General features: G+C 47.3%; 1 protein-coding gene across 2 annotated transcripts in view; it reads right to left on the bottom strand.

Annotated features, from left to right (window-relative positions):
* Positions 1–850: 850 nt before the first annotated feature.
* Positions 851–13067, bottom strand: part of LOC118969761 (prostatic acid phosphatase-like) — a 66070-nt gene continuing 53853 nt past the window's right edge. For both annotated transcript variants that reach the window (XM_073223418.1, XM_073223423.1), the window contains one exon: positions 851–4027. In XM_073223418.1, the coding sequence (XP_073079519.1) occupies positions 3931–4027 (97 nt within the window). In that variant the 3' untranslated portion in view covers positions 851–3930. The remainder of the gene's footprint in view (positions 4028–13067) is intronic.

The raw sequence follows: 13067 nt of genomic DNA on the forward strand, positions 1-13067 counted from the left end.
AAATGAATAATCATATCTGACTTGATTGTTTATAGTTCATGATGCATGATCAAAACTGAAAGTTTCTGTGATATGACTGCCCTTGCACTGTTCACCATGTAAGAACTTATTTACTATGGAAGAACTTGTTCACCATGTAAGAACTTGTTCATTATGCTTCAGAAGATTGGAGACTGTTGAGAATTAGGCTTGGGGTTGATTAATGATTGTGCATTGAGTCGCCTGTACAGAATTTTATTGTTGTTAACAACCATTTGATCAATAAATATGAGAGATGCCCTCTCAAAAAAAATAGTGATTAGAATAAAAATTTGGATCAAGGGGCTTATAGAAATTTTGAAAAAATAGAATGGATAGAAATTAGGAGTGGATAGAAGTCCCATAACTATATCCAAATTAAGCTTAAATTTTTATTATGAGCATTACTCCAAAATCAAAAAGTTCTTACATTTAGATAGATTTGGGGGTTTTCTGTAATATGTGTTAAGTAGCATCCTTTTGTATTTTTGTTATACATAAAAAGTTTTAAATTTGCACACAGTAAAAAAAAATTAAAAATAGAAATCTCGTTTGACCCAGGAATTCCACTCCTAGGAATTTATCCTAAGAATGCACTAGCCCAGTTTGAAAAAGACATATGCACCCCTATGTTTATGTAGCACTATTTACAATAGCCAAGAAATGGAAACAACCTTAGTGTCCATCAGTAGATGAATGGATAAAGAAGATGTGGAATCTTTATCCAATGGAATATTATTCAGCCATAAGACGAAATCAAATCCTACTATTTGCAACAACATGGATGGAACTAGAGGGTATTATGCTCAGTGAAATCAGCCAGGCAGAGAAAGACAAGTATCAAATGATTTTAATCATCTGTGGAGTATAAGAACAAAACAAAAACTGAAGGAACAAAACAGCAGTGAACTCACAGAACCCAAGAATGGACTAACAGTTACCAAAGGGAAAGGGACTGGGAATGATGGGTGAGAAGGGATGGATAAGGGTGGAGAAAAAGGGGAATCACAATTAGCATGTATAATGTGGGGGGGGGACACGGGGAAGGCAGTATAACACAGAGAAAACAAGTAGTGATTCTATAGCATCTTACTACACTGATGGACAGTGACTGTAGTGGGATATGTGGTGGGGACTTGATAATAGGGCGAGTCTCATAACCATAATGTTGTTCACGTAATTGTACTTTAATGATAGCAAAATTTTTAAAAAATGTGAAGAAAGCAAACATCACCCCAGATTATGTTAATATTTTGGTGAAATTCTCCCCATTTTGTTTTTCATTAAATCATTTTTGCTTTCAACAATGTGGTGGAGAACATTCTCTGTCAATATTTCCATCATCTTTAATGGCTGTATACTATTGCATTTTATGGTCATACCACATGTATGTTTTAATCAATATTCTGATGATGGAGATTTAGATTTTTTCCTGTTTTCTCTATTATAGACAATACATCAGTGAATATCTGTGTATGTAGATCTTCTACATATATCTTAGTCATAGTCAAAGGGATGCATGCTTTTCATTTTCATACACATTGCCAGAATGTCCTTCAAGAAGACAGTTTCAACTTTCACTCCCCAAATTAATGTCATGAAAGCTATCAGTTTCATTCATCCTTGCCAAGCTGATCTATGAAAATATTTTAATTTTCACAGCTTTCATTACTGAGAAATCAAGATAAACAGAAAGAAGTTTTGAAATTAACTCAATACTTCAAGGAAATAGCAAAATGAACTTTTGGAGCTAAATCACAAATACTGAGAAAAGTATCTCCTAAAGAAGCAGGGCCAAAAGTCATAAATTATACCAGCATTTACTGAAGATACTTGAGATCCATGAACTCTTGTTTTTGTGTTAGGAATTATTATGATAGTAATGAGCACTGAAGCAAATGCAGACTGCTTATACTTGGTGTTCCAGTTTTTGTACATCTAATTCTATATTTCTTAAAGTTCATAGAAGTGTGATATAAAATATACATTTTCTCTCTTTCTTACTGTTATTATTACCAAATATTTTCTCCATATGACTATTTTTCCATGCACACCAAAGAGAAGAATGTATCCTCAACAATGTCATTTTGTGACTTTGGAAACAAACAAAAGAACACATTTCTGATTAAACAAATTCTAATTTTATAAATGTATCTTAAGAATATAATTGGACAAAAGTATAAAAATGGATATATTAGACGTTCATCATAGCCTTGTTAGTAATGGTAAAAATGTAGGAACAATATAAACACTCAGCAGTAGAGATTCTGTTTAAAAATTACTGAAGAGGCAAAACCACAGAGACAGAAAGGAGTCTAGTGGCCACCAGTGACTGTGGGAAAAGAGAAATCAGTTTCTTTTGGGGGTGATGGAAACGCCCTGAAGTTAGACTGTGGTGATGAATGCACAGCTCTGTTAATAGATCAAAACTATTGAACTGTATACTTTAAGGAGGTCCATTTTAATGGTACTGACTTATATCTCAAATAAAGCTGTTTTAGAAATGATGTAGTCCATTAAATCAGTGGAATACTCTATCATATATGATGTTTATAATAACTGTTAAATTAAAAAAGCCACTTAATCTGCCACAATAGAACAGAAACATCAAGTTTACCCTTACTTCATGCTAGTGTACCTGCCCTGTGGTGTGAGTGGGAGGAGGAGGAGGGAGGAACTCCAGGCTCGCCGCTCCGCCCTGCCGAAGCCCCTCCCTAAGCAGGGGTTGGAGGCTGCAACAGGGCTGGGGGAAGCCAGAGGGCACTCTGGAACACTGGCCCATCTGCTTTCTTGGCCTCAAGGCAAGTGTGCCCCACACTTTAGGGTACATTAGTGTCACCTGAAATGCTCATTTAGGAAAAGAAGTTCAGGTCCCCTTCCTTGAGGTGATTCAGTAGTTCTGTTCTGAAAACTAAGCCCTTTTCAGCAACCAGCTGGTGATTCTGACCCTGCACTTTGGGAAGCACTGCTCTGAGTCTGTAAGAGTCAGTGGGTCCTGAACACCCGTGTGATCAGGGGGCCTGGGAGACACCAACCCCCTGCAGTGCAGCTCCGCGGAGAGGGGAAGGGATGTGGGCGTGGTCTGGGAAAGGGCCCCTGACTCGACACTGAGAAACCAGCTCTTCGCGCCTCCTCTGCTCCTCCCTAGGGGCAGGGCCTTGAGGAGAGAGCACAGACTCTCCGAGCCTCTTCATCCTACCCATGAAGCCTCTCTCGCAGGTTTGAGAACCACATGGCAGATGACAGCACTTAGAAAACCACAGAGAGCTAAAAAGATTGGAGGTATTGTTAAATATCTTTAAACATTAAGGGATTAGATGATATGAAGACCTTCCAAAGTATGTGAACATGTTTGTGTGAGAGAGAAAATGGAGAAGAGAGCAGATGGGAAAGGGAGGCGAGACAGAGCAAGGAGGTGGAGGTGCCCAGACCAACCCACTGCTCGGTGCCTTTGGGGTTTCTCAAATTCTTGGGTTGGATTTTTGTTCTCTATTCATTCTAACTAAATTTCTTTATTTTTTATTTCTGCCTTTTTCATAACATCTGAATTTTTTGAAAAAATATTGAGTTTGTACTGTACAAAACAAATGATCTCTGGAATCTTCATGTTAATATTATCTGCACCCTGTATATTTTATCAATTTCCATTTTTATGCTGAAATATTTTAAAGTGAATTATAGATATCATGATATTATATCCCTAAATATTCAGCATGAATCTCTAAAAAGATATTTTCCATAGGCCTTCAATAGCATTTCACGCCAACTCAATGAATAGTAATTCCGTATTCTTAACTCCTTCTCTTGTACATTCAGATTTCTCCACCTATCCATAAAGGTGATAGGAAATCAATCCAGGAACTTATAGGAGCCATCCAGGTTGTTCCAATCTTCATGGGGATGCAAACTGCCTCAGGGACTGCTGTCATTTCCATGAGCTCCCGTGCTCCTGCGTCCTCTTCCCTGAGAGTGGCATGTCCCAGTAGGGGCTGCTTCTGTGGCCTGGATCCTGGAATGAAGAAGATTCATGGCAAGTGCCCATCAGAGCTACCCTCAACTTGCAGGTGACATGTAATACAGGTGGGCAAATAAATTCTTTGTTTTTGTAAGCCACTGGTATTTGAGAATCCGACCACAGAATTACCAAGAGGACTGTCCCTCTGAGGTCTGGTTGGCCATGTTACTTGTTTTACCATGAAGTGGAGTGAATGTGATGTGTGCCAGTTCCAAACACAAGCTTTAAGAACTACTGTCAGGTATTGGTGAACGAGTAGGGGTCGCCTGTTCTTTCTTGATATCAAAGGCTTTACTGAAAGCCTTGGAGAAATCGTCAGTATAATAGCTGCTCTGCAGAATCACATAGATTCTACAAAATAGGTGAGTTCTAGACCTGCTCACTGCAGAAAAGGGGGACTTATGTCCATTCCTTGATGAAAAAATGCTGCTTTATGTAAACCAATCAGGAGTACTCAGAGAGGCAGCAATGAAATCAGCTGATCCAGCCTCTCAGTTTCATCCACAGCTCTCAGAATCATGGGGAGTTTGGTCCCACTTTTGGAACTTGGCATCCAGGCTACCCCCTTTTTTGGACCCCTGTTAATGCTTTTCCTAGCCCTGCTGTTGAGGCCGTGCTTATTGATCCTCCTAGTTAGATTAATTTCTTCTAGACTCAAGCCCATCAATACCAACATCCTCCTCTGTCATGGCTTCAGACCCTTGCTGAAAAAAGAAGACCCCAACTTCCCCAGCTTCATGGGACCCCTGATGGCCACCTGTGTGGTTGCCTGGCAATTACTCCATCCTGATAGACTGCAAGCATTTTGGATCCAAAGGACTGCAATGTCCTATAACAAGAAGCAGGCAGACTAGTCCTTGCCCCACTTCCCCAGTGATTTGGGTCCAAACTGCTAAAGGCAGGGATGTTAGACAGGAAGCCAGAGATAAGCGGGAGGAGAGGTCGCGGTGACCATGGAGCTGCTGCGACTAGAGAACTGAGTCTACAGAGAGCTTCCACCACAGAAAATCCCTGGCAGGGGCACTGAAACCACAGAGACAATTCCACAAGCTAGAGTCCAACTGGGAGTGCTCCTGGGCCATCCCGAAGTGGCTTTTCCTCATTATAAAGTCATTAGAATAAATCTGCACTGCAGTTTAACCCCCCTGATGGGCAATCAGAGAGAATTCTGGGAAAGAGCATGTGCAATAAAAATCAGCTTATATCATTGCCAGCCTGTCAATCAACACTTGTTTCCATAACAATATCCCTCCTAAAAACTCCTTGCAAACCTCAGGAAAAGAACTTTCCCAAATATTTGGGGCCATTAGACACTAGGATGGAGGCCTGTAATTACAGAGTGTAATAAACTTGCTTGTCTGCTTTCTTGACTTTGGTTTCACTCTGACTTTCCTGCATCACCGAAACAAACTCCTTCCCAACTCCTGGAGTGCAGTCCCACCAAACTGGGGCAAGGAGGAAAGGCCGCTTTTTAATGAGTACTTTTTTTACTCTCTTTAGATGTTCATGAATGGCTTGTGTAAGTAAAAAGCAAACTTTTGAACAGTGGGTGGAACTCACAGAGCAGCTCAGGCGGGGCTCCTGGGAGCTTGCGCAGTGACCCCATGGCTACCACACTCACAGAAGGGAGGACGTGGTCCAGACAGGCCAGTGAATGCACAGCAGATGTGGGTCTGGTGTGTTTCCATTTTTCAGGTGAGAAACTGAGCTTTTAGACAGTGATGATATGTTCCTGGGTTTTGAGAAGGTGAGACATGACACCAGGGCTGGCACAGACACACATATGCCACACAAAGACTCACATAAAGACAGGCACACACACACAGTTTTCCCTGCACGCTGCCTGTAGTATTTACTCAGAGAAGAGCACACAGGTTCACCCAGCATGCATGTAACACACACACACTGACTCATGTAAACTGACACACACAAGTGCATGCACAACCATGAATACAATGCATGTAGACTTGTCCACAATTACACACTCACAACTATACACACACCCAGAAGCAGAATCCCTCCCTGGATTTATACACAGACACACCCACACATACGAACACATGAAATAACATGCAGCACACCACAGCCCTGCTGCTCCCTCACAGCCTCCCCACCCACCCCCAGAGCTGGGCTCTCTGGGCCCTACAGGGATGCAGCTGGGACAAGGAGGTGGTGAGCGCAGAACAGGGTGGTCTCCACCTTTGCAAGTTCAGGTAGCAGCTTGTGAATGTGTCTGTGGGTCAGCATGGGTCTGTGTGTGGTTGTATGTCATCTGTGAGCCATGACAGTGTGTGCTTGACGAACGTGTTCCGCTGTGCACCAGGCAACAAGTGGGACTGGGCCAGCGCTGAGCAGGGCAGGCCAGGTGTGTCTAACTGCACAGGTGGGAGTGCTGGGTCTGAGGCTGGCAATGGGTGTGCAGTGAGCCTGAGGGTGGGGAGATTGCCAAAGTATATGACCCCCAGGGTTGTGCAGATATATCCCTGTGTCAGTGTGGGACCACTTTCCCTCCCCTTCCCAAACCACCTCCCCAAATGGGATGCAGGTTTAAACAAAATGGAAGAGACTGGGGCCTGGCCTCAGGGATTTGCTACTTAGAAAATCGTATAAAGTGCCCTGGCTGGGGGTGGGGTGCAGTGGGGATTCCCCTGGAGGGAAAAAGCAACACTTTGCCTCCCCTCCCCACCCCCATATCTGGCCACCCTGGGCCAGCTCTGGGAGGCAGGCCTGGAGCACAGAGTGTGAGGGGAGTCTCTTTGGCACACCCCTCCCCACAACCTAACCCTGAGCTTCTGTAACTGCCCATCCCTCAGGACTTCTTGATCCTCTGAGGGAGGCCACCCACCACCCAGTCCCCCTCTGGGGCAGGTCCTTGTACACTAGCAGCCCCTGGTGGGAGATGTGATTGTGTCCTGGAGCCACACCATGCCAGAATCTTTAGCATGGACCCCTTTAGTCTGTGCAGATGGTGGACCCCCAGTTAGGGAGAAGTAGAGGTGAAAGAGTGGAGGTGAGATAGAGAACAGAGCTTTGGCAAGGGAAAGGAAGCACCTGCCCCCCAGTAGCCCAGGTATAAAAAAAAGGAACTCAGAGGATAAGAGTGTAGACCTATCCCCAAGAATAGTCACTCAGCACCAGTCACATGCACACTGTGACATCCCACTGTCACCTGGAATGCAGCCACACCACACGATACAGTTCGCCACTCATGGGCAACTCCCTAACCACTACACACTCACAGGGGACACCCGTGGTCACCCAGGGTACACACAGCATCCTGGAAATCCTGTGTTGACACTTTGGGAGCACAGGAGCCCCCAAAGCACCCCTTCAGTGTGGATACTACCTGACACGGGCAGCAGACAGACCACCAGAACCCTCACATACAGTCAGGGATGGTGGCTGGCCTAGGGTGCACCTGCTTCCTCCCAGCCGGGGTCCTGCCTGCAGAGCAGGGGCTGGTTCGGTGGCAGTCCCTGGGACTGGGGGTGTGGCCGCCGGCCTGACTCCAGGTTCCGGGCTCCCGCGGACACAGCTGCACACTCTCCACCCGCTCCTCAGAAACCATTTTCCACTAGCTAGCACACTGCGCTTGGCTTGGCCTGGGCACGGCAGGGGGCCACCCACCTTGCAGGGCCCGCCAGGCGCCCCTTCCCGACCCAGGCTGCTGCCCCTGCCCCAAACCACTCTCCCCCGGAATCTGGTCAGGCGCTCTGGGTCACGCGCTCCAGCCTCTCACCCGACCAGGGGCCAGGCGGAGGCCTGGCCTGGGGAGGACCCAAGCCCAGGAGACCCACCCTCCCCGCCAACTCCTCGGCGCCCATGCGGAGTCCCCCCACCTGGCGTCCCCAGCTGCGCCCCGTGCCAAATCTGCCCCAGGCCACGGTGGGTAGGTGGCGGCGGGCGGGGTTCTAATTGAGCCCCTCCTGGGCAGACTCCGCCCTCGCACCCCCAGACCTTGCATCTTTCGCGGGGAGCCCACGCACCACCGCAAAAACTCCCCGGGCATAAAGGAAAATGGGGTGGCGATTTCCCGCGGCGCTGCGGGCTGAGGAGAGGTTGGCGTCTGAGCCAGCCCACCAGGTTCCCGGCCAGGCAGGGCCAGAGGCAGGAGTCGGCGGCCCCCAGGGAGGGGCGGCCGCGCCCTGCCCGCCGGCCCGCAGGTGTCCCCGCCAAGCCAGCCCTCCCCTACGCTGCAGGCACCCAGCGCTCTGGCCCTACCTGCCGCTCCCTCCCTGGCCCCGCCATGGGGCGGGCGGCCAGGCGCCATGGCGGTGGGTTGCTGGGCCCTGGTCGGGCAGGCTGTGGAGGGGGCGGATCGTGCGGGCGCGTCCACACACACACACACACACACACACTGCAGGGACGCTGGCTGCCCGGGCCTCCTACACTAAGGCACACAATGCAGAGGCTGGCGCGTTGCACCCAAGCACCCACAGCATGCCGCAGACACACAGCCTGTGGGTGTCACCTGTATGCGCAGGGACCCCCGCACATGGCTGGCGCAGGGTTTCAGACACACCCCTCCGGCAGGAGGCCTCCAGCACAGACTCATACAGCCTGCGGGGGACACACAGACGCGCCCTGCATACTCACGGCTGTGGGATGTCAGCCAGACAGCCACAGCCTCCATGTTGTCACATCCACAGACTCCCAACCTATAGGGTGTCGTCCAGACATTCACACAGATCGACAATTGTAGAAAGATACTCCAGAGCCCGGACTGACCTAACAGCTCCCAAGACCAAACCCCAGGCCACCACACCAGCCACCCTGAGGGCAGGTGTCAATACACAGTCACAAGCAGAAAAGCGGGAAGACTGGACAGATGCAGACAGAGAAACTCAGAGACCCAGGGCGACAGACTGGGGGACAGGGTGCCCTGGGGGTCTGGAGGCGTTCCAGGCAGGGTGGGGGTAGGGAGCATGCTGCACGGCCCCATAGGTGGGAGAAACAGGCATCCCCCCTCCCTCCCCATGGTGATTAATGGCGATGCCTCTGCAGTAGGGTAGGCGACTGGCAGAGGAAGGTCAGTGTACCACCCTTGCAGCATGGGCTTCAGCGGGCTGGGACGCAGTGCTGCAGGGCCCCCCACCCCATCCCCAAGCAGGCTCCCTCCTCAGGCCTCCACTGAGTAGCTGAGTAGGTGTCTCCCCTTTTCCCCCACCCAAGCTCTGCTTCTGGCTCAGCTGAGGGAAAAGGGGAGGGACGTTGCCCAGACCTGGTGGGGTGTATGAAATTCTGTCATCTCCCGTCCAAGGTTCCCCCTGCCTGTGACCCCAGTTCCCCTCCCTGGGGCTCCAGAATCCAGACTCCTCTGGAAAAGTCCTTCCCAGCTTCCCCGTGGAGGACGCCAGGGTTTAGTACTAATACCTCCATCCCCATTTCAGGGATGAGGAAACTGAGGCTCAGAGAAGTTTAGACACATGCTCAAGGTCGCCCAGTTGGCAAGTTATGATGGTTCAGTGGACACTTTCCTGACTGAATCACCTAATTTTAACTTCTTTCACAATATGAATAGGCTAAGAATCTCCGAAATCATCAATCCTGGTTCTGTTTTGCTTAATTCTCCCCTCCATCTTTGGATTTCCTCTTGGATAAGCAGCAAGAAGAAAATGAGCTGCACCTCTCACAATTACCTGGAAATTTCCCTCCACTAAATAGCCAAGTCCACCACTTACAAATTCTGCTTTCTGTATAACAATTCTACTAAGCTCCTACCACTGTATAACAAGGATACCCTTTCCTGCAGATGTATTGCCCTGCAGTTCTTCCATCATAGGGCATTCTTAGGAGACAGACTGATTAACAAACCTATAAAAATAACTGTAGCCTTACAGAGACCAAATAAAGGATAACAAACAATAATGTTTGGCACACATCAAAATAGGTAAAGATTTTTAAGTTGATAAAACCCAGTGCTGGTGAAGATGTGGTGAAACAGGCATTTTCATAAATTGCTTGGAGGTAAATTGTGTACAAATTGGGAAAACAGTTTGGCATGCATGGAAGAGGCTTAAGACAAGTTCAGACTTTATGGCTCAACTTCCCAAAGTCTAATTTGAACTTAGGAAGACATATGTATGTCCCTAAGGATAATTATACTTGCCATATACTTGCAAAAATTGCTACAGATCAATGTTTGACAACTTTTCACATTATCACCCTGTAGCTCTGGGAGAAGGGGGGTTTCTCTTCACTGGGCAAGTTCACTATGAATTCAAAGAGACAAAGAAAGGCAGGGATAAAAAGTTGGGAAGGAAAGGGCTTATTTTCATGGTGGCCTCGCCTCACTCTAAGCCCAGGCTTTCCGTGAGAGCTGCAGCCCCCTTCCCAGGTTGCGAAGCACTCCTGCTCCACCCCTACACCCAGGCTGAGCAGGTGAGTTTGAGCTTCCATTTTTGGCAGAAGCCCTCTGCCCACATGGCTTTTGTGTTTTGGGGATTCAGTAATAAATGGAATTGTTTTGTCTGGGTCAGAAGTGGGGAAACTGGCTTCCCTAATGACATACCCCTCCCTCTCCGGCAGAGATTACAAGATGTCCATCAAACTCCAGGGAACCACACTCTTATGGCCTGGGTGACTGCAGCACTTCTGGCCCATGTGGCCCAGACAGGGTGATTTGCCATCTTTCACCACTAGATGGCAGATGTGTGCTGAGCTCCGAAAGGTGTTCATGGGAGTTGGGCATGAAAAATATCATCTACGATATGGACCATCAGGGTCCAAATGAGGAGCTGTTCGCGGTGGGAATGAGAAATATGATGCTTCAAAAAGTTTCCCCATCTCTCTTGGGTCCCTAGTGATTATTCTTGCCCCTCACTTAGGGAAACCGATAAATGAGATTACTCATTCTATAGAAGATCTAGGAGAGGTTGAGACAATGAGAGCTTGGAAGGAAATGCAGTCTGCTGCTGAGAGAAAGGGTTTAAAGGGCCCTGGGAAGGTCTCTAGCACCCAGATGTGGGTTGATTTGAAAAAAGGTGAGGGGAGTAAAGGAGTAAGTAGATGGACAGCCCAATAAGACATTACTATGGCAGCAGTTAAAGCTGGAGCATCAGTTCTGGCCTCTGAGATACAACGCATGGAAATGGGGGCAGAGCTACATGTCCAGCCCATGTGTCTGCAGGACTTCCTGTGGGAGAGTTCTCAGATCTCACCTGGGCCCCCACCCCCACAGGAAGACAATTGGGTGGTGCAGTTTGACTGGGGTGGTCAAGGCCCCCACATTGGGTGGAATGGTGGGGACCAGAGGCCACATGCTGAATTAGCAAATCACTGGTCTCAGTGAATATGTAGTGTGTACTAGCTCTGGTGGACACACGAGCTGAATGCTCCCTGATTTATTGTGACCCTGAGCAGTTTCCTTGGACCCCCATTGTTATAAATAGTTGCAGGGGTATTGCTGTCAGAGTGGAGCAAGCCTGAATCCCTTTGGAATAGGGCACCTAATCCTTTGTCTGTTGTTACACTTACCTCTGGTTCTCTTAAATATAACTGTGGCATTATTGCAAGTGGTTTTTTTCTTGTAGGCTACTGAAAAGTGTTTATCCTGTACTTCACACAAATTCTGGGCCTTTATGCCATTTGGCATGAGAGGGCATCAGGTGGGATGAAATGTGCACTTACCTCCACCATTGCAAAGTGGGCAGTCAAGGCCATACAGGCCTTAAGTGAGAGAGACCCGTCAAGGTTCTGTGAGCTGGATGGCCATGTGACTGATGATGACAGTGGCTGGGACCTCTGGCAGCAGCTTGCTGGTCATTTGCCTTAAGCTTCCCCAGGGAATTATGAAGCAAATGACTTGGTCCAAGGCAGAAGACAATGTGGGCTGTAGCCATCAGTGAGAACTGCCTCTGAGTTTTGGAGAAGTCAGCAGAACCCCGCAGGGGTGCATCGTGTGATGAATCCCACAGAAGCCTGGAGACTACGTGGCCTTAGACATTTCTATACGTGGACCAGTGATGGCGGCTTGCCCTTCTTTCACCTTGAGGACAAGGCCTGGATCTGGCCTCCTGCATATTATGGTAATGTACCCAAAATGGCTGGAAGGTAAGAGCATCTTACTGGGAGTCTTGTCTAATTATTGTGGCCAGTGCATGCACCTCCAGTAGCCCTACCTATCAACCCATCACTCCCACAGTGAGAGAGGTGAAGGTCTGGTATGTTAGACCAGGATGGGACCTCATTATTGCCACAGTTCTATCACAGGACCACTCTCTTGCATGAATCCTAACTGATGGACAATATTTACCTATGTTGGTGTCCTTAAAACATGTGTCTTATTGCCCTTAAGGTCGATCTCCTCCACAAATGGACTGGGCCAACACCCCAGCAACAGCTGCTGTCTCTGCCAAGGCGAATGGCCACTTCTTGTACTAGGAAGTTCCCAACACTGAACACAATCTGTCACCCCAAAATTTTTACCTGCTGCCCCTAGGTTCAATCTTGAAGACCACACAGAACAAATCCAATTCTTTTTCCTTAAAGAAGTTCAAATATTGAACTCACTTTTTAGAGACCTCTTCATGTTACAGACTCTTAAAGAATGTTCTGGGGGCTAAAACCAGTGGTATGTTAGTAAGCTGGATCTATATAAACAAAAAATAGAACTGTGATTTGTGGAATATGCTGATTTCTGTGGTGAAAATATATGCAGCATGATGCCACGACCTGTTTCAAACTGCTGAAGTGAGATCATTGCACCCATGAGAAGCAATGTACACATTTCACTCTTGAGATCTGTTTGATCTGGCTCTGGCCTACCAATCCTTAAGTTTTCTTTTTATTAACATTTACTGCTAAATTATATCTCACTGTATTTGGATATGGAATAATGTCTTGAGGAAAATTATTCTACAAACATGCTTTAAGTAGATTTAATGAGAGGAAGGGACAGATTGGCTGTGGTGGATGGAGAGAGGCTGGGATCAAAAGTAACTCCTAGGTTATTGGGTGTCACTTCTAATCAAGATAGAAAGAGTAGATTCCAGGAGGAAAGGTACCTAATTATACATACATTGAAAAAATATTT

This window comes from Manis javanica, chromosome 15 (assembly GCF_040802235.1).
Source record: "Manis javanica isolate MJ-LG chromosome 15, MJ_LKY, whole genome shotgun sequence".
Lineage (NCBI taxonomy): Eukaryota > Metazoa > Chordata > Mammalia > Pholidota > Manidae > Manis > Manis javanica.